The 19,515-nt window shown below is 37.6% G+C and overlaps 2 protein-coding genes across 4 annotated transcripts; one reads left to right on the top strand and one right to left on the bottom strand.

Moving 5' to 3' along the window:
• Window positions 1–3,756: 3,756 nt before the first annotated feature.
• LOC121996539 (protein PHOSPHATE STARVATION RESPONSE 3-like) lies at window positions 3,757–10,472 on the bottom strand. Of its 3 annotated transcripts, XM_042550535.1 has the most exons (9): window positions 10,288–10,471; window positions 7,339–7,847; window positions 7,073–7,245; window positions 6,426–6,636; window positions 6,275–6,351; window positions 6,141–6,180; window positions 5,524–5,593; window positions 5,358–5,427; window positions 3,757–4,312 (listed from the first exon to the last, which is right to left on the bottom strand). In XM_042550535.1, the coding sequence occupies exons 2-9, from the start codon at window positions 7,730–7,732 to the stop codon at window positions 4,052–4,054; spliced, it is 1,296 nt and encodes a 431-aa protein (XP_042406469.1). In that variant the 5' UTR covers window positions 7,733–7,847; window positions 10,288–10,471; the 3' UTR covers window positions 3,757–4,051. The 3 variants fall into 3 exon arrangements, with proteins under 3 accessions (XP_042406469.1, XP_042406468.1, XP_042406467.1); XM_042550534.1 differs by having other exon boundaries at window positions 7,073–7,764; window positions 10,288–10,472; XM_042550533.1 differs by having other exon boundaries at window positions 7,073–7,847.
• Window positions 10,473–15,792: 5,320 nt separating this feature from the next.
• On the top strand, window positions 15,793–19,312 carry LOC121996538 (arginine decarboxylase-like). The gene is made up of 5 exons (XM_042550532.1): window positions 15,793–15,887; window positions 15,991–16,074; window positions 16,164–16,238; window positions 17,312–18,901; window positions 18,994–19,312. The coding sequence occupies exons 2-5, from the start codon at window positions 16,006–16,008 to the stop codon at window positions 19,009–19,011; spliced, it is 1,752 nt and encodes a 583-aa protein (XP_042406466.1). The 5' UTR covers window positions 15,793–15,887; window positions 15,991–16,005; the 3' UTR covers window positions 19,012–19,312.
• Window positions 19,313–19,515: the final 203 nt, after the last annotated feature.

The raw sequence follows: 19,515 nt of genomic DNA, 5'->3' as shown, positions 1-19,515 counted from the left end.
TTGCCTACTACAAACTTGACTCACTTGTCTACTTAGAACGGGATATCAACTATGACTTGGTCTCTGAGTTTTATAACAACCTTCATCAGACTAATGATGCAGGTTATAAAACAAGAGTTGCTAAGCGGACTCTTGATTTCGGTTTCTCATCCTTCTTTGACTATCTCGGTTGTCGGAGGTGTTCCGGTAATGTCTTTTCGATATTTCCTTATCTACCAGATCCTTTACCTCCACCCTTTGATATCTCATCTGATGATATTTATGAGTACTTCTTCAGACATCCTAGACCGGGTGGCCTTGATGAGCTAGATGTTGACTTTCCTACTTTTGCAGCCTTGAGATTATCTCCTCAAGACTACATTCTTTTTAAAATTGTCACAAACTGCCTTCTGCCTATCACATCTAAACCATTGTCTGAGATTCGACCATATCATTGCCTGATGCTTTATGGATTGCGTCGGCGTCTCGACTTTGACATCATATCTAGCATCTACTCTTCGATCATCTCCTATAGTGAGCCGAGCGGCTACACTGTTTATATGCCTTATGGGCATATAATTACAGATTGGCTCGAGACCCTTCAGATTGATGTCTCTAAGGGTAGAATAGTCAAGATGGTCAGACAGGATTGCAGACTTAGGAAGCGGGCATTTTCCAAGTCTGGAATCGTAGGATAAAATGGGGATGTTTGGTGGAAGGATGGGAGATCTCTAGGTGAGTTACCACGGGGACCTCCACGACAGGTTGCAGCTGCTCCTGTTGCTGCTCCTCCTGCTGCTGACGATGGAGAGGTCGATCCTGATCTGCGCTGGCAGATCGCCGAGCTGGAGAGTCGCTTTGATCGACACGATGAGCTGCTGGTTGCTGAGCTTCACGGGCTGCGCGTCCGGATTGACCAGCGCTACGATGATTTACGCAGTCAGCAGCTGGCGACACATCAGGTGATTATGGATTGGATGGCCAGATACCCATCTCCGCAGGATTTCCCGGGCTATCCATCCTCGAGCAGCGGCATGCCACCTCAGGGACCCATTCCTCCCGTTGATGATCCTGATGCTCCTCATGATGAGGAGGCTGATTGATATACATTGTTCTATGATGTCATTTTGACTGTCTATGTTTTGGATGTTGGTTGTTGGATATGTATGTCTGTCCTGGATACTTACTGATTTCTTCTATTTATGTTGTTTATTTTCTTTCTTTATGTTTCCCTCCTTATTGGTTTTTAATATGCTGTTCATATGCCATGTCTTATATGTCTCTTTTCTCTTTATCACTGTCTTATAATACATTTAGAGGGTGTTCTAGGTGAATTAAGAAAAAGACAGTATGGGTTAAGGGGGAGTCCTTAACGTTCTCTTACCTAATTCGCACCTTTTCGGTGTTTGACAAAGGGGGAGAGAATAACTAAGTTTAGAGATAAATGAAAGTTTGGCTTTAGGGGGAGGACCTTGATTTCCCTATCCTTACATGGTGTTGTATCTGTCTTAGGGGGAGGATCTTGATTCCCCTAAAATTAGGGAAATATGGAAATATGAACATTTCTGATCTAAACTTAAATCGTGTTGTCAAACAACAAAAAGGGGGAGATTGTTGATACAGTCTGACCTGGCTGTTGTTTTGATGTTGACACTGATTTAAGTTTGTATTAGATATTAATTAAACTCAGACTGATTGATGATCAAGGTTGATCATGAGGAGAGGAAAAGTCCAAGTACGGATACTTGGCACGCAAAGTCGGAGAGGGCTCGGCAGCTCGTTCTCCGGACTAGGTCAGAGAGGGCTCGGTAGCTCGTTCTCTGGACCGGACGAAGTCGGAGAGGGCTCGGCAGCTCGTTCTCCGGACTAGGTCAGAGAGGGCTCGGTAGCTCGTTCTCTGGACCGGACGAAGTCGGAGAGGGCTCGGCAGCTCGTTCTCCGAACTAGGTCAGAGAGGGCTCGGTAGCTCGTTCTAGCTCGTTCTCGGGACCGGTGTGGAAGTCAGAGAGGGCTTGGTAGCTCGTTCTCTGGACCAGGAAGACGTTAGGGTTTAGGGCTGGGAGGCTCTAAAACTAACACAAGATATTGGATCAGTCTGTTGACCGATCCAGTGATACTCTGGTTGTCTGGATCGGTCGGCAGACCGATCCAGTGATACATGAGTCACCTGATCGGTCTCGTGACCGATCAGTGACCACACAGAAAGTCTCTGTGGGTTATCTGATCGGTCTACAGACCGATCAGAAAGAAGCGATCAGAAACGCTGGGACTCAAAGCGAGAGGGGGGATCGGTCTATGGACCGATCCACCCATAGGCTGATCGGTCCACAGACCGATCAGACTCTTACCGGACCGATCAGGATGAGTCCTGATCGGTCCAGAGAGCTATGGATCGGTCTGTTGACCGATCCACAACTTGTCGTTTGCTTCTGCTGCTTCTCTGATATTTCTGATTCACTTCTGATTCACCTGATCAAATCATCTGCTGTGAGCTTTTTAAGTTACAGGTTGCAGGTATCATGCCATTGGTTAATTTCAAATGAAGCTCCATCAGAAGAATAAGAACAAGTGCCCTTTATGCTGTATTTCACTGCAAGTGATGCAATTCGGGCTTCAACGTTCACTGGCCGTGATCAGTTGGACTCTTGCTCATTGGTTCGAGCTCAGAGATACCAGTGAAGACCATGGATGGTATTGGTGTGAGTTCAGAGAACCAGATGAGAAGCAAGAGTGATTGGCGACGCCTGAGTTGGTTGCAGCGATTCGACACAGGTGACAGTGATTTGGGACAGTGAGAAAGCACAATAAGAAGAAGGAAGAAGAGAGGTTTGCTAAGGTTCTGGAAAAACTCTCTGTCGATCAAGAGGCTGTGTTGTTGAGCTCTTGACTGAAGACTTCCTTCTGTCTTTGCATGTGTTTTGCTTCGTGGCTGTAAGTTTCATTTGTTCATTCCGTTAGCCACAAAACTCTGTAAGTCATTGTGCTTTGTTTTCAAATCTATTCTGTGACTTTTGTGGAGAGGTTACTCCACCGAGAAGGAGAAACACTTAGCCGGATTTTATCCGGGGTGTGATTTACCGAAAGATCAAGGGATCGTCCACCTTACGGATACGCCGAGGAGTAGGGGCAAGTTATCCCCGAACCTCGTACATCGTTTTGTTAGTGGTGGTTTGTTCTTTTCCTTGCATCAGTTTTCATTTTACTTATTTCCGCTGTACTAACAAACTTTTCTGAGGAAATTGATTGGATTTTTAAAGGAGGCTATTCACACCCCCCTCTCTAGCCATCCGAAGGTTCTAACACACTACTGGTTTCAATTGCTGGTGCTTATTTATACAAACCAATACCATACAAACTAGCAGTCTAGCACTAGCACCATATTGGTGTTGGTTTGTAGAAACCAGCTCCAATGTGCTTGTGTCAGTGTTTAAAGACCAACACCAAAACACCAACACATTGGAGTTGATCTTTAAAGACCAACTCTACCTTAGTGCTGGTTTATAAAAATTAACACCACCTTACATACAAAAGAGAGAAGAGAGCGACATCTTGCATGTAGGAGAGAGAAGAGAGTTGTATGCATATGAAAGAGGTATTAAAAAATTCAAGATTAAGTCGTGTCAAGTGGTCATGTAAGTTATCGCCCATGGTCATCCTTACAAGGATGTGCAGGGTGTCAAAATTATATATATATTTCTCATAAAAAGTTCATTTCCATTATCAAAGTTCATTTGATGAACGACATTGAGATTATCACTCTCAAAAATGTCACTAAGGTAATAAAAATTGCAGAAGTTTCTTTCAACTCCTGATTCAAAAGTGCCAGAATGCTAACATTAGCAAGTTTTAGCAAATACAAATCCTAATTTTTTGTTCTATTCTCCACAAGAATTTACAAATTACAATCACTTAGAAATCCAATTCAAACCCCACTCCCACCGATAATTCTAGGAAATCAATGTAAATAAAATTTAATGATAGGCAAATCCTTATAAACAAGTAGAGAGTGTGGACCATCAAAGCTGTCCCAACAAGGAACTTTCACTGCAGAGATTTACTTTCTTCTTTCCTGCTACAAATCCAGCCTGATCCTTTTAGATTCCTTGATGGATTTGGAGTCATCATCTAAGTCGTTTGCCTTTTGCTTCATAGGGTTAAATGGTGTGGAGTCGGTTCTTGCATTGGGTTGCTCTGTTGAGAGATGAATTGTCTCTAACTGTGAATCTGAGCTTGGCCTTTGCTCGGAGGAAGAGTTTGCTTTTGCCTGCTCTTCGAGAATTTTCTGCAAGTACCTTGCGTTCTCCTCTATTTTTAACTGAAGTGCTCTTTGGACCTAAAGAAAGACCATGTTCAGATTGAGGTGCAAGTATAGTAGCATCGCTAATAAATAGTCTATCAAAGGCAATATTTTTAAACAAGAAACTAAAAATACAAGTCTTTCCTCTCATATCAATAGAGTTGGTAAACTTCTGATCAAGTCAGGCATCGCCGCATTGCGAACTGTATGTTGTCCTTTGTAGAACAAGAGTTCCATGTGATGCAATTTTACCACCCGAGTACCAACTCGGCTACGTCCGTGGGGGCATAGAACAGTTCCATGAAGCTTAGTTTGGGGCAATACTATTATTCATTCTTCTATTATTTTGCCCTAAATTTTTAGGTCTTCAATGACTGGTTAATCAACCAAAAATCTAATTGAGATACTATATACATCTCCTTTGAACAAACTGATTCCAGCTCGATTAAACTTTTCCTCATTTGATCTTTCTTTAGGAGCATATAATTGTACATGAAGATCATGACTTATTCTAACATTTTGAAATCCCAGAACCATCTTAACCTCCTTGTCTCAGCAAGATTAAGATTATGACGTATCAGATAAGTTGTCCCAAGAAAAATGAAGAAATCATAACACCATCTTGTTTTTTACTACAAGTATATAGAAAACAATCTGAAATTTTGTTGATACTTGCCAGGATAATACAAACATCTATAGACACAGATTAGCATCAAACAAAGATACAATAGTTGTTTGGCAAGAGAGATTGTAGATACCAGGAAGTTAATATATTGAACTAAGTAAATGTTGACACTAGACTATTGGATGGATGTGCGCCACCATGTATCCATGAAGTGAGGAAATAAGCATGCATATGTTGTGATTACATTCTCAAGGTATGCTGTGATTACGAGATACAATAATAATGTCTTCTTTTAACATGCTTAGTCCATGGTTGTATACGTAGTTAAGGAGACAAAATTCAACTTGAATTCCTTTTTGAAAACATGAACGTTTTTTCATGATATTGTCAATGGAGTAATCAAGTTCCAGAGCATTTAAATTCCACCACCAATGTTACGAACTACCTTATGCTTACCTCAAGTTGTTCATGGAGCTGTTTTTGAACCTCTATCTGCATCCGAAGAGCTTCAGTGACTTGAATATTCCTATAATTCATTTCCAAGCATAGATACCGTAAGAAAAGAGTTCAAGCGCATGTTTGGAAGAGGGACATGGCATCACAGTTTCTTTTCTGGGCATACCTCTTGTCCAAGTCACCATCATCACTGATTGAGGGTGCTTTTGTATCTCCGGAGGAGGAAGCCTTTTTGTCTTCATGAGCAAGTGAAAAGAATTCATTATATGATCAAGTACCAGATCAATGCAGTAGATGAATCTTATCCCAAGTTTAATAAAAATTCTTTGTGAGTTTTGTCTTTATGTGAGATTTACTCATGCTTGTGCAGCATCAAGAACATCTTATTGAGATACAAGAAAGGATGAAATTAGAGAAGTTGGTAGTCATGAATAGGATTTCCACATTCTTTCAATCCAACTTTTTTCTTTCCTGTGTACGTAGGAGTACACGTGGTCCATAGTATTTAGTATTAAAAGGGTCTGGCAAATTGGACTTAATCATAGATTTCATTAATCAAGCAATGTCAGTCCAAAGTATTGGGACTGTCTATGTGAATCTTATCCCTCGATTAACTATTTGGAATTGATTACATGAATTTTATTCCTTGATTTAGCTGGATGGAATGTATAACTAACAATTTCATTAAAGCTTGAAAAAATTAAGAATATATTTTTTGTTATACAAAATAAAACATGCATAAAACATAAAAATACCTATGTTATCATTAGTGCAGGAATTTACCTTCTTTGGTCCCAGGGAGATACTTAGCAAACCGATATTTCTGCGTGTTAGAGAAACATAAGAAAAATATAACAGATAAAATACTTATGATGCGGGATCCAACTTCATTCGTGAAACAACACAGATACAATTACCTGCAAATGACTCTTTACATGATAAATAGTTAGGCCTTCAACATTCATAAGCTTTAGTACCCCCTTCGGAGTTGCCTCTGCATGAGAAATTGCATACAATTAATCACACAAAAAAAATTATCAAATAGCTATAATAAAAGAATCTACTCACTCTCAGCCCCATCAAGCTTCTCCACAGCTTCTACAAATCGCTCATGGAGCTCCACGCTCCATCTTAATCTAGGTTTGTTTGCAGATGAAGTCACAACTGTAGTAGGCGATGAATGCAATTGGATTTTATCAGGAGGCTTCGAAGACTGAACACTTTGGTTGTGGTTAGAACACAGTGGAAGAGATGGCATTTCTGGCTTGTTGTATATGTCCTAAATGAAGAAACACAGAATCAGGTTGGAACCATTCTTAGCCAATTAGGCATACTAATTGACATTTTCATTGTCACGTAAGTTTCTCCATAATACTGACATCGTCATATGTTCAACATCCTGCCATGTTTATCACAAGTCCCAACTATTTGTGGATGGCTATTTAGACCTTATCAATCCATTATGCTCTATGCAACTCTATATCACTAGAAATACTCAAATCAATTATTATCAATGTGCTACAAGTTAGTAGTGACTATCTAGTGAAAGCTTAGAGAAAATTTGATTTATATGTGATTAGGTTCCAAATGGAAATTGAGTACTAGAGTGTAACCCCTAAAAACCTAACTTTTCTAAGCAGAGGTAATAATCAGTTTGTTAGGGTGCAATCATTTAAAAAAATCTTTGAAAAGAATAGAAATTCAAAAACACTTACATCCAAGGCAGGGCTTTCCCCATTATCCGTGATAGCTATACCAAGTTGTTCGGATAAAATTTGAAATTCCATTTGCTCACTGACTGCTAAGACACTGTTCCCATAGTTTTCTCCACTGATGATTCCCTCTGAAGCATCACTAGAGAGATTAAGAAAATCTTCCACCAAGTCATCTGTGTGTTCATCTTCGTTATTTTCCACAATAATATCTCCACAGAACAGAAGAGGAGAATTTGAGGATTGAACAGATGAATTTTGTTGCTCACATTTCATATGATGAGGAAGGAAGGGAAAGTTATTCTGCTTGGAACAGGGCTCTGAGCTGTTCACAGATGAAGAGTACATACTGGCACAGAATGTAGAAGAACGAGAAAATATAGGTTCAGAGAATTCAGTGACTGATACATGAGAAAGAGGACTTTCTGGTTCAGGTACTGGGCTTGATCTTTTGAGTGACAAAGAAAGGTCCTTCAGGAAGCTGGATGATTTGAGAGGTTCTGTCTGAATACAAGTGCTCATGGAGGATACATTGCCACCTATTCGTTCTTCACAATCATGTTGGCTATTAAGTTGAACTGATATCGGTGAGGCATGACAAGCATGTTTTCTTCCTTTGGGAGGATTATTTTGTTTAATCATGATTAAACTGCGGCTGCTCATTATCTTTGGGTAACAGATATTGGAATCCCTCGCTGACAAAATAATAGAATATCACTTGAGCTTTTGAACCAACAGACAATCTCCTTAAACATCCAATTACAATGAAGAAAATGATCTGCATGTATGGACCAGATGGAAAGGCGCAACAATGAGATAACAATTGCATAAAATAAACATAAGACAGATAGCAAGACGACAGTATTCTTTTAGGAGGTAAAAAAAAAAGAGATTGGTAACTAAAAACTGAAAGGTTGTATTTTTTTAATTTTTTTTGGAAATGAGTGCAATGTGTCTACGTTATTTCCAAGCCAATGATCTGTGCATCTTATCTTCCACTAGCCAAGACTTGAAGAGCACTTGGATGCTGAATATAATTAATGCCTAAGCATTCATATAAGAAATAATAGAAGAATCTGAATGTCCATCTGGTATTCCAGTCGTTCAAATTCACATTTTTCCTTAATGAATTAATAGGTAAATTACATCTCCAAGATAAGTATGACTTTTGAGTGCTAATGAACTTATGCAACAAGAGTGATTTGGAAACCAGTATACCATAACTGTTATTGCACAGTTATTCCTGTGATTTCCAGATATAAGCATTCAAGATGGAAATGCACAATTTTCCTCACCTGTCTTGAGGACCCTGATTGATTGTTTTATCACGGTAGTGTGAGGAAGCCATTACCCATTAAGAAGTTTGTAGTTGGTATTCCTAGTATCGATAGTCAGTATTCCTAATATTGGTTGTTTACTCCTTAACACATATTTGATAGCCTAACTGTTTATACATATATGAGAAGTGCAGGATATACTGAATTCACAGTCATAATTTGTGTTAGAATATAAATACTGCTACTTAACATATTTTTGTTGATATCAAGTGAGGATAAATCATCTAAACTAATCAAAACTCTTCAAAATTTTTATTTATATGATACAAATTCATTAAACCTTTATCGAGTCAATTTATAAGATGTAAAGAGCTCGTTTCATAAACATGTCTAGTGTCAAATTTTATATCTTTTTTGCTATATCTTTGCTCCAGGTCATAATTGTCTAATTCATGTGTACTATTGCCAACCAAAGTAAAATTCTTCACCTTTAATTTCAAACTCCAGTTAAATTGGATTTTGAATTAGAAGAACGGCAATAATTGGATTAGTGTCGTTCATCCTATTTAACTTTCTGATCCTAAAAGCTAAGTAGTGTCCACTGCCTTTTCCTTGATCATGTTTACAAACAAAAGATTTTTTACTGATATTTGTTTTCCACCACTTGCCCTCTCGACTGTCGTGATTTACCTCCCTCATGATGACCTGGGTTCGGGTGCGGCGGGGGCACTGGGGGCGAGCGATTTCGCCTTTTTTGCCACATGTTTACAAACAAAAGATTGATTCAACATCTCTCATGCCACTAGTAACCTACTTGTTTCAAATCCTCTACCATTCTAGGATTGCTTTGTCTTATCGTTACCTAGTATAACTTTTCTCCTCAATGAATTTGTCTACATAAACCTCACGTCTTATGCAAAGTTTGAAATCACATTCCATGTTGAGGCATTGATCCTCAGTCGGAAGGAGATGTGCCCCTAGTGCCAACGGCATATCCCAGTGGAGCTAATTGCACCAATCAGTAGGAGGAATTGATGACGGAAGAAGGGGAGAGGAACCTCATTGAAGATTTCACTGACTTCCAACTTGCGGCTGTTTCATGGGATACTCGAGGAAGCCAACTGTGGAACCCTTACTTACAAAAGACCTTGCAAAAGGTCCTGCTGATGGCCTCCAACTCCTGGAAGCCTCAAGAAAGCCTCATGAGGTCCTTCGACAAAGCCTAACCTCACAGAAGCCTCAAAGAACTAGTAGTGTTGCTCAAAGTAACCTCGTCAGCTGACCAATCTCTGGGATCAATTTGTATCGACAAGTTTCACATGCCAGTCAGTGGAATAGTAACGTTCACCAGTACCAGTCAGAACTACTTGAAATTTTAAACCATGGCCTTGTGAAAACAATAAGATAATACTTGTAACAACACCTTGTATTCTCTGAAAAATCCAACATTCGGAACATACCTTTGATTCTAAATCTTTTCTGTAGCCATTCTTATCATCCAAAAATAAGGCATCCCGTTTTACCATCAATTATTCCTATGTTAATTCAACGAAAGATGGGAGATTCATTCAACAAACAGATGATCTAAACTCTTAGTGCTCTGATGTTTCCCAATGACAACTAGAAATTCAAAGCCGGGAACCATGGAGGTTACAGTGATTATCAACTAGCTAGACTCGACAACAAACCACCCACAATTCCCAAATTGAAATCCCTATTTCACATGAAGTAACTATGGGATTTACTCATACAACAACAACAACCAAGCCTAATCCCACTAACTATGGGATTTACCTATACGCAAAATCAAAATTAAAACCCACAAAAGAGATGGAAAATCAAAATTTCCCCTCCATCCTACCTTCAGAGATGGATTTACCTATAAGAAAGTTCAAAAATGGGTACAAATTGCAAGATCTATCTGAAACAGGAAGGACTCACAGATGGAGAAGAAGAAGAAGAAACCGGCGACGCAATCAATCCTACCAAATGCGGTGTCTTTTTGCTCGTTATGACCTCACCGACTTCGGTTGCTGATGCCGCCGCAGCCGCAGAGGCGTCATCCTCCTCCCCCTGGGCGAGTAAATGATTGGAGCCTGAAGTAAGAGGGCGAAACACGATTCCCCAAAATGCCACTCATATCCATTTTTGGCAACCGAGTTAATGGAATTAATAAAAATTTTGGATTCGGTGCATCCTAATTTGCGGTCGCATTCGTGACGCCACGGCGAGCAGAAGTGACGTCATGCTCGTCAGCGGCGGCTTCGGAATATTTTGGGCTAAAATTTTTTTAATTTATGTAGCAGGAAATGAATTTGGTTTTACTTTGGAATCGGAAATTTTAAAAAGAAACATAATACAAATTAAAAGACCATTTAAAATCATGTTCAAAATTTTGTTTTTAAAATAATATAAAATTTATATAGCATCTAACTGATAAATTTATAAATCTAAGTAAAAAATACCTAAAAATTAGTAAGGCATATTATCAATTAATATTAAAGATATCGATTTCTTGGTTTAAGTTAAAAGTGGCAAATCCGTATCGTGCAGGTTTTAGAGCATCCTTTGAGTTCTCATGGCGATGTGGATTGACCAGAGGTGCCTCCTCTCAGTGGGAGGGAGCGTTTTTCGTTAATTATGAGGATGGAGCCATTATTTTTTTAAAAAATTATTTATTAAATAATTTTATTTTTATTTAAAAATATAAATATTAAAATATAAAAAAGAAATGTTAATTTTTATGTTGAACGATAATTATTTTTTAGTCATTATTCAACTATTAATTTTTATTTTAAAATTTATTTATAAATATATTTTCTCACCCTTTCATTTTTCTTATTAGCTTCTCAATTCTCTATTTTTTTTCAACTAATAATATCTTGATTTATTTTAAATAGAGAAAAATTTAGATCGATTTATGTTTTATAAATTCTAAAGAAATGAATTGATAGAAAATACAGAAGATATAGATGAATAAATAATGCTCCGACTATATGAGCAGCAACAAACAATACGTGAAAAAGCTTAAAGTTCTTCTAGTAAAATACAAAAGAGAAAGTATTTGAATCGGGATCATGAAGTCGAATATACTTGTCTTTTTAATGATTACTTCTCTGATGAGCCAATATATCCTGATAATATATTCCGACGTCGATTCCGAATGCAAAGATGATTATTTTTTCGTATAGTCGATGTCTTAAAAAATCATTCAGAATATTTTCAATCGAAGGTCTATGCGACGGGAAAAAAAGGTTTATCGCCACTTCAGAAATGCACAACGGTTATCCGTTAATTGGCGTATGGAGTCTTTGTTGATCATTATAATGAGTACCTACAAATTGTTGAAATAACTTCTGTCAATGTATAATTGAAATGTTCAGGGCCCAAAATTTGAGAAGATCTAATGCTACTGATATCCATCACTTGCCTGAAATGCATAAGCTAGCAGAGATACAGCTTCCCTGGTATGTTGGGTGGTCTTGATTGTATACATTGGTAGTGAAAAAATTATCCCAATGCTTGGAAAGGCTAATTTACTTGGAGAGATGATGACGTCCCAACAATTGTACTTGAAGTAGTCGCGTCTGCGGACTTATAGATATGGCTCGCCTTTTTTTGGGATTTGCAGTATCACGTTATGATATCAACGTGCTTAACGTATAACCTTTATTCAACAACGTCTTACAAGAAAATGCACCTGAGGTTAATTTTACGGTTAACAATATACAATATACAAAATGATACTATCTGACTGATGAAATCTATCTAAAATGGGCTACTTTCGTCAAGAGCTTTCCATGCCCCCAGGATCCCAAGAGAAAAATGTTTAAGGAACGACAAGAGGTCATGAGAAAGGATGTTGAGCGGACATTTAGGGTGCTCCAATCTTGATGGGCAATGATAAGAGGGTTAAGACGATTTTGGTATAAGGATAATTTGAAGGACATTATATATACATGCATTATTTTGTACAACATGATTATTGAAAAATGAGGAAGATGCAGTATTTATAAGGAACTATAGCGCTAAACACGTCGAAAAGTGCAGCGGAAAAAAATAAGTTTCTATCCAAAAGATCCATGCGAAGGAAGCCATAGGTTTGTTAAAAGGTATATCTTTGTTGTGTGCCCTTCGCAATCCCGACAACAACATTTCTTTAGATGTGGATCTCAATGCGATCAAGTGATTGCGCCTCTACAGTATCCACACGAATAAATCTTCGTTTGTCTCACAAACTTAAAAGTTGTGAAGAAAATCAACCAAAAGTTGTGCAAGCAACCTCTTTGAAAGATTCGGCTAAGAGTGGAAGAGAGGAGAAGAAGAAGAGCAAGAACCAACGTCTCATCATGAAAATGAATCCACAAACCCCTTTTTATTCATTCATGAAATTGCCTTAATGTCAATTGCCATAATTGACATTAATATTTATCTTCATCTAATAAATCCAATGCATGAGCAATTCAAATTATCCACTCTTCATCCAATGCATGAGTAATTCAAATTGAGCACTCCTCTTTCTTCATGAACTCAAATTCATTAAATCACTCAATGAGTTTAACTCATTAATCATCAATCCAATTGACTCAATGAGTCTAATATAGTTGGATCCAATTTGAGTCTAACTCAATGAGTCCAATTTGAATTAGGCTTATTTCAATGATCCATCATATGAGCTCATCTCCAAATCAACTTGTTATTTGTGTGTAACCCAATAAGTTCTCACAATGTTGGCGATGTCTCTAAAACTATTTTAGACACATATACAATGAGTGACATCTAGCAAGACATCATTGCTACCTAAGTGGTAAGAATGTTGAGATCCGATTTAACCTTTCTGTGCCTATTATCTTGTATGACTCAATCCTTCTATCCTTGATATCTAGATTGATCAATGAGGCATAAACCGTGTCATTCTTTTATCAATCTTTGTGTTTCTTGATCTCTAAGTAGACACACTTAATCAAATAAGCTCAATATCACATATTGACTCATTTAAGCATAGTCATACATTCTTGTGTCCTACTAATCAAGGGGCCCACAGATATCACTTCCATCATATAGAAGAGATAAATCTCATCTACATCACGCATATCCCTCCACATAATTTATTGTATACCCAGTGATCGACTTTATGATCCACCCTGTTATAGATGACGTTTGTCGATAACAAAGTATACAACTCCTTATCTAGGGAACCGTAGTGACTTCAGATCTAAGGACTATTCATAATAATAGTCACATGAGAATGCTTATGATACTCATATAACGATTCATAAAACATTCTCATGGCGGGTCATTCAGTACATATTTTTTAATATATATACTCATGTGCTAACCTAATATCTCATATCCATAACTTGTCGGATTAAGTAATCCATTGACCAACATGATAGTCTCAACACATTAATATTGTTCTTGTATATTAATGCATGACTAGAAATAGTTAAGAGTAGTGTTCGATATATCCACAACATCCTACTATCAATTCAACCAATTAATATGTTGTAGACTAGAGTCTACTATCCTAGAACATTATTATACTTATTCATTCGACACTGAACTGAAGTAATATAATAAACAATGTTGTCTTTTATTAATAAGTAAAATATGATACAAAAAGTGTCATTGTCAATCATCTCATAATTGGTACTAGGGCTAATACTAACAGTATTCAATTGGTCGGATGATGAAGGAGATCCTCCATTACAAATATTTTAAGGTTTCACACAAGAATTTCAAGAATACATCCGAAGAAATTGTGAACTACGTGATAATCAACTGTATCATCAACTTCGAGCCGACTTGGTTGAGTATATCTAGGCACGCTACGGTTATCATCAATGGAAAATAATTTATTAATTTTTATACATTTACTATAATATTTATGTATTTTTTAATTATTAATGTTATTTGAGATTAATAAGTTGTGAATTTAAATTTTATTAAAATTTAATTATATATAATGTAGAATAGAAAGGTGAAAGAAATATATATAATGAAAAGTATAAGATCAATAAAGGAGTTATTGAGAGATTTTTTTTATAGTGGAGGGATATGTATAATAACAAAGGAGTTCATAGAGAAGTTTTATGATGGTGGATGCCCTTAGTCTAGAAGTTTAATTTAGTTCGTAAATACTTGCAATCCATTTATTTGAAAGGCATTTTACCAAAAGACCCATGTAAGCTTCTAAAATGATCAAATATTCAAATGGGTATTATATTTATCAAACGCTGAACCATTTTTTATTTTTATTTTTTATTAAAAATATCTTTGACCCACGGCCAATGACATGTCGTGTGACTTAGCGATTCGGCCAGCCACGAGGCCAAGCCATGAAATTATATATATAAATCTATAGTTTTTTTAATAAAAAATATTTTTTTAAAAATGTCTTTTAATAAATACTAAAATTTAGTGAGCTCTTTGATAATTTTTAAAATATGTGTGTATAACTGAGATGATAAATAGATAAAGGTTTATCATTTGAGGTTAAAGAGTCGAATCTTGGGACTTGTGCGACGTAAATGCTTACACCATGTGTAACTCATCCTATTCATTTACCTTCTCAATTATCATTAGTTATTTTTTTCATGTTAATTCTAATATCGACTGACAAGGACATGAAAGGAAGCACCAGATCTTTTACCATACACTTGATAAAAACAACCTTGCTTTTAGGCATATATCATCCAAATAGAATGATAAAGACTCCTCAATGCAAGTGCAGATATTCAACTCCACTACAAATTCCTAAGCCACCAGTTATTAACTAGGGTTTTGCTCAACAAATACAATGCATCTGTTGTTGTCATTCGCTATCTATGTTGTCGATGTGTCACCTCGTGTTACACTCTTGATTTTGTTTTTTTGTTTTTTTTTTTTTTTTTTGGATGAATGAAAGAAAAATATTGAGGTTGAACTTTGAAGACTGAACGAAGACAAATAGTGATGGGGCTGTAGACTTTTCAGTAGGGACACTAACAAATTGTAGGAATGAAATAATAATAAATACAAAAATATTAATTTATATTTTTGTTAATGCTCAAACTTCAATATTAGCATCCCAATAGAAGTTGACTAGCACTACCACTAAAGCAAGATAATTCTCCTTTAGAAAATTAAACATCTCAATTTTTTAAAATATTATTATTAATAGCATTTTAATGTTAGCATCAAAATAAGAATAATACTTTTAATTAAAAATCCTTTAAATCTAACTAATTTACTACCGCATGCCAAATAATCATTATGTCTTAATTGCGTCTATGTAATGAAGAATAAACTAATGAGAAGCTAACAACTGTGCAGCTGAGACATTTTTTGGCGGTCCCAGTAGTAAATCCAATCATCACTCGCCAGGTGGCGATATTGTCTTCGTCGTCCAGTCCACTATCTTTAAAGGGCCGGGCAGATTCGGCCCAGAGGGTCCACTCCGGCTCAGCCTTTTACATCTACATCCTCGCGGTCTCGCCGTCGCCGGCGACCTCGCTCTTCTCTCCCTTCCAGCATCGAAGGCCGGCCTCCGGCTACTTCCGGTGAGTATCGGGATCTAAACGCGCAATGTTTCTTTGTGTTTTCACATTGCTGTTTCTTTCTCTTTCTCTATGTTTCCTTGACGTTTTTTTGCTACTTCAACAGCGTCGACGCCCATCCATGGCCATGTTCATCTGGGCGCACACATCTTCTGTGATTTCTCATCCAGCCTCAGATCTTCTCCCGTCCGTGCGTTCTCTCCCTTTAAATGCCACAAAAAACCTGAGTTTTGTTTCTGCAATCGAGATGTTTAATTGTTCCTTCTGATGCTTTTGTAGGTATCTAACTTCCATGAGTGTTTAAATAACCAAAGGTGTTTGATCTCTCAGCAGTGGAAGCCTGCAATTTCTGCTGTACGCCCCCTTTCAGTCTCTGTTCCTCTTTGTCTATTCTTCCTCTAATCCACATTGTAAAAGACCTTTTTTCCCTTAAAACCTATTGGATTACGCTAATATTTGCCCTTCTGTTCTTGTTGAATGAATAAACTATTTGTTCCTATTTTAAACTGCCATTTATTGTATGTGTTTGATAAAATGCACGTGTGAGGATTTTCTGTTTATGTCTATGTTATCATTCTTTATACCATCCGATTTTTCTACTTATTTGATTTTGAGCTAGAAAAATTCTCTTCTTCTTAGTGTCTAAATCAGTCGATTTAAAATTTTTTTTTTTGTATTTTTGCAAAACTTTTGGATTGCTTTAATGTGGCCCTTCTGTTCTTGAATGAATCAAGCTATATTCAAAATTAAGTTTAGTCAAGTCTTGTACATGTTTGATAAAATGCATGTGAGAGTTCTTCAGCTGAAGTCAATGTTATCATTCTATACAGTATCCAATTTTTCTGCTCATTTCGAGTTAAAACTGGAACTAAAATGATATTTCTGAAATGCCAATATTGAGAGCATCCAGTCAGAGAACTTTATTTCATCAGCTATCAATATTAAATAATCTTGTATTTCATCTATTTGATTTTGTAATCTTATAATTTAAACATTATACAAGTGATTACAATTTCTTTCAAGAAAACAGAAAATGTTAAATATCACAAAAAAAGAGAACTATCCTAGATTCATGAACTAGTGATGACAAAAAGCGTATGAAGAAAGAAAGCAAAAACAAGCACAAAGACAGAGGATAATGTGATTTGTCTACGACTTTTAGGCCAGGGCAAGTGCTCCATGAAGTTCATTCAATTATTAGGTTTCTATTTTACATCCAACACCTCATGATATTGTCGTGTTAAACTCCTGGTAAGGGATGGAAATGAGCAACAATTGCACTCCCTTTTAAGTTAAGCTAAATTGTGCATTTCCAATGATTCTTTGATCTGTAAATGGTTTGATCAGAAATGTTCATTTGTTCATGCCAAAGTCAACAACAGCCAGGAATCAAAATTTTACTTACAAATCTTCTGAATCTCTGGCAGGAAAGGTTGTTGAGGCATAGAAGGAAGAAATGTGTAACATTAATGAGTGTTGAAGGAATATCAGATCCTGATACTTTAGATGATTCATCGATATTGACCAAGAGAACTGATGCACCTTTGATTGACGCCCTGAAAGCTACTGCAGAAGAGGATGTCGCTTGCTTTCACTTCCCGGGACATAACAGGGGGAAAGCAGCTCCATATGGATTGTCTGATCTTATTGGTCATGGAACTTTTACACATGATCTACCAGAACTCCCTGAGTTGGACGATTTATTCTCTCCAAAAGGTGCAATTTTAGATGCTCAGGTAAAAGCAGCAAAATTGTTTGGTGCATCTGAGACTTGGTTTCTTGTTGGAGGCACCACTTGTGGCATACAAGCGTCCATAATGGCTACTTGTTGTCCGGGTGATGTACTAATTCTACCACGGAATTCTCATATTTCTGCAACCTCGGGTCTCATACTGTCTGGTGCGATGCCAAAGTACATTCTACCAGAATATAGTTCTCACTGGGACATTGCTGGTGGAGTAACACCAACACAAGTTGAGACAGCCATAAAAGAATTGGAGGGGGGCAGAAAAGCTCCAGCTGCAGTTTTAGTAACTTCGCCTACTTACCATGGCATATGCTCTAATTTGAGTGAGATCATGAAACTTTGTCACTCACGAGGTATTCCTGTTATAGTGGATGAAGCTCATGGTGCTCATTTTCGGTTTCATCCAAACTTCCCGAGCACTGCACTCGAACAGGGTGCAGACCTGGCTGTCCAGTCAACCCACAAGGTTCTATCCTCTCTCACACAGTCATCTATGTTGCATGCATCTGGAAACCTTATAGACAGGGAGAGGATAACCAAATGCCTTCAAATTCTGCAGAGTTCCAGCCCAAGTTATCTGTTACTTGCATCATTAGATGCTGCAAGAGCTCAGATAGAAGAAAAGCCAGATACAATTTTTTCGAATGCCTTGGCCTTGTCCTTGCTCGCAAAACATGAAATAAGAAAAATTCCAGGGGTATCTTTGCTGGAGTCTTCTTGTTTTGTCTCTGGTTTTCCGGCTATTGATCCCTTGCGCATCACTCTTGGAGTATCTCAGCTCCATATGTCAGGCTATTTGGCTGACGAGGAACTCTGGGAAGGACATCACATAATACCTGAACTCGTAGGAAGCAAATCCTTAACATTCGCAGTCAACTTGGGTACAACTAGGAAAGATGTTGAGAGGCTTATTTCCGGCTTTAAAACAGTTTCCATTAAATTCTTTAAAGGCAGCAATCTACAATCTGGTGTGGAGAATGGAGTTCTAATTCCAGATCTGACTACATATGGTTCCATGCAACTCAGTCCTAGGGATGCATTTTTTGCCAAAAAAAGGAGAGTAAGCATTAGCGAAAGCCTCGGAGAGATCTGTGGCGAGTTGATATGCCCATACCCACCTGGTATTCCAGTCATGGTTCCTGGTGAAGTTATAACCGACGAAGCTCTGTCATATCTGTTAAATGTTATGAGGATGGGAGCCGAAATCAGTGGAGCATCTGATCATCGGCTTTCATCAATTCTTGTATGTATTGCATCACATAATGGCAAGGCAAGTTACAATTCTTACCAAATATTACTTTGAAGAGGGAACTAAATCAGATTTTAGGATGCCTAACCAGCCCACATTCTCTTTATACGCAGGTTGCCCAAGAAGCTTAATATCGCAAGGATCCACTGTTTCATTTGCTGCCAAATTGTTGTTATCTCGCAAGAACTCCAGCAACTTAACAGTGTGTGAATGTCAGCCATAGTTGATTCATTGTTGGATATCTCACGGTGCTTCAAGCGGCCTCTGTGGTACTGTGAAACCAAAGTCACTACTGATGGAGATATAGGCATGTAGATCAACTTCCTGTACTCAAGAGCGCTGCCTCGGTTCCTACCAAAGCTGATGGTGTACAGGTTCTTTAGTAGAATGGCGATCAATTTTATTCAAGCGATCAGTTTAGAAAATCAACTTCACAGATGACTTTGTGCATCATTTTAGTCATCATATCTTGCATTATAATCCCTAGCATGCATAAGCCATTGTCCACCAGACTAGTGAATACACAAATATACAGCCAATCTGGTCATGCTAGTAAGCCACGGTAGGAAATCTAGGGGTGGACCATAAGCTTGTGTGTGTGAATGCAAAGGTTCATTGGTAGCTAAGCTATACGA

This window comes from Zingiber officinale, chromosome 6A, assembly GCF_018446385.1.
Source record: "Zingiber officinale cultivar Zhangliang chromosome 6A, Zo_v1.1, whole genome shotgun sequence".
Classification (NCBI taxonomy): domain Eukaryota; kingdom Viridiplantae; phylum Streptophyta; class Magnoliopsida; order Zingiberales; family Zingiberaceae; genus Zingiber; species Zingiber officinale.
The sequence above is the reverse complement of the archived record's forward strand: the minus strand, read 5'-3'. Positions and strand labels throughout refer to the sequence as shown.

Bases quoted from the DNA above. Each gene is read 5' to 3' on its own strand.
- LOC121996538 (XM_042550532.1), top strand. From the start codon at position 16,006: ATGGCCATGTTCATCTGGGCGCACACATCTTCTGTGATTTCTCATCCA. The intron at 16,075-16,163 runs GTGCGTTCTCTC...ATGCTTTTGTAG, and splicing joins CCTCAGATCTTCTCCCGTCC to GTATCTAACTTCCATGAGTG. The intron at 16,239-17,311 runs GTACGCCCCCTT...AATCTCTGGCAG, and splicing joins GGAAGCCTGCAATTTCTGCT to GAAAGGTTGTTGAGGCATAG.
- LOC121996539 (XM_042550534.1), bottom strand. From the start codon at position 7,732: ATGAGCAGCCGCAGTTTAATCATGATTAAACAAAATAATCCTCCCAAA. The intron at 6,637-7,072 runs GTAAGTGTTTTT...TTCTTCATTTAG, and splicing joins GGGAAAGCCCTGCCTTGGAT to GACATATACAACAAGCCAGA. The intron at 5,428-5,523 runs GTATGCCCAGAA...AATGAATTATAG, and splicing joins GATGGTGACTTGGACAAGAG to GAATATTCAAGTCACTGAAG.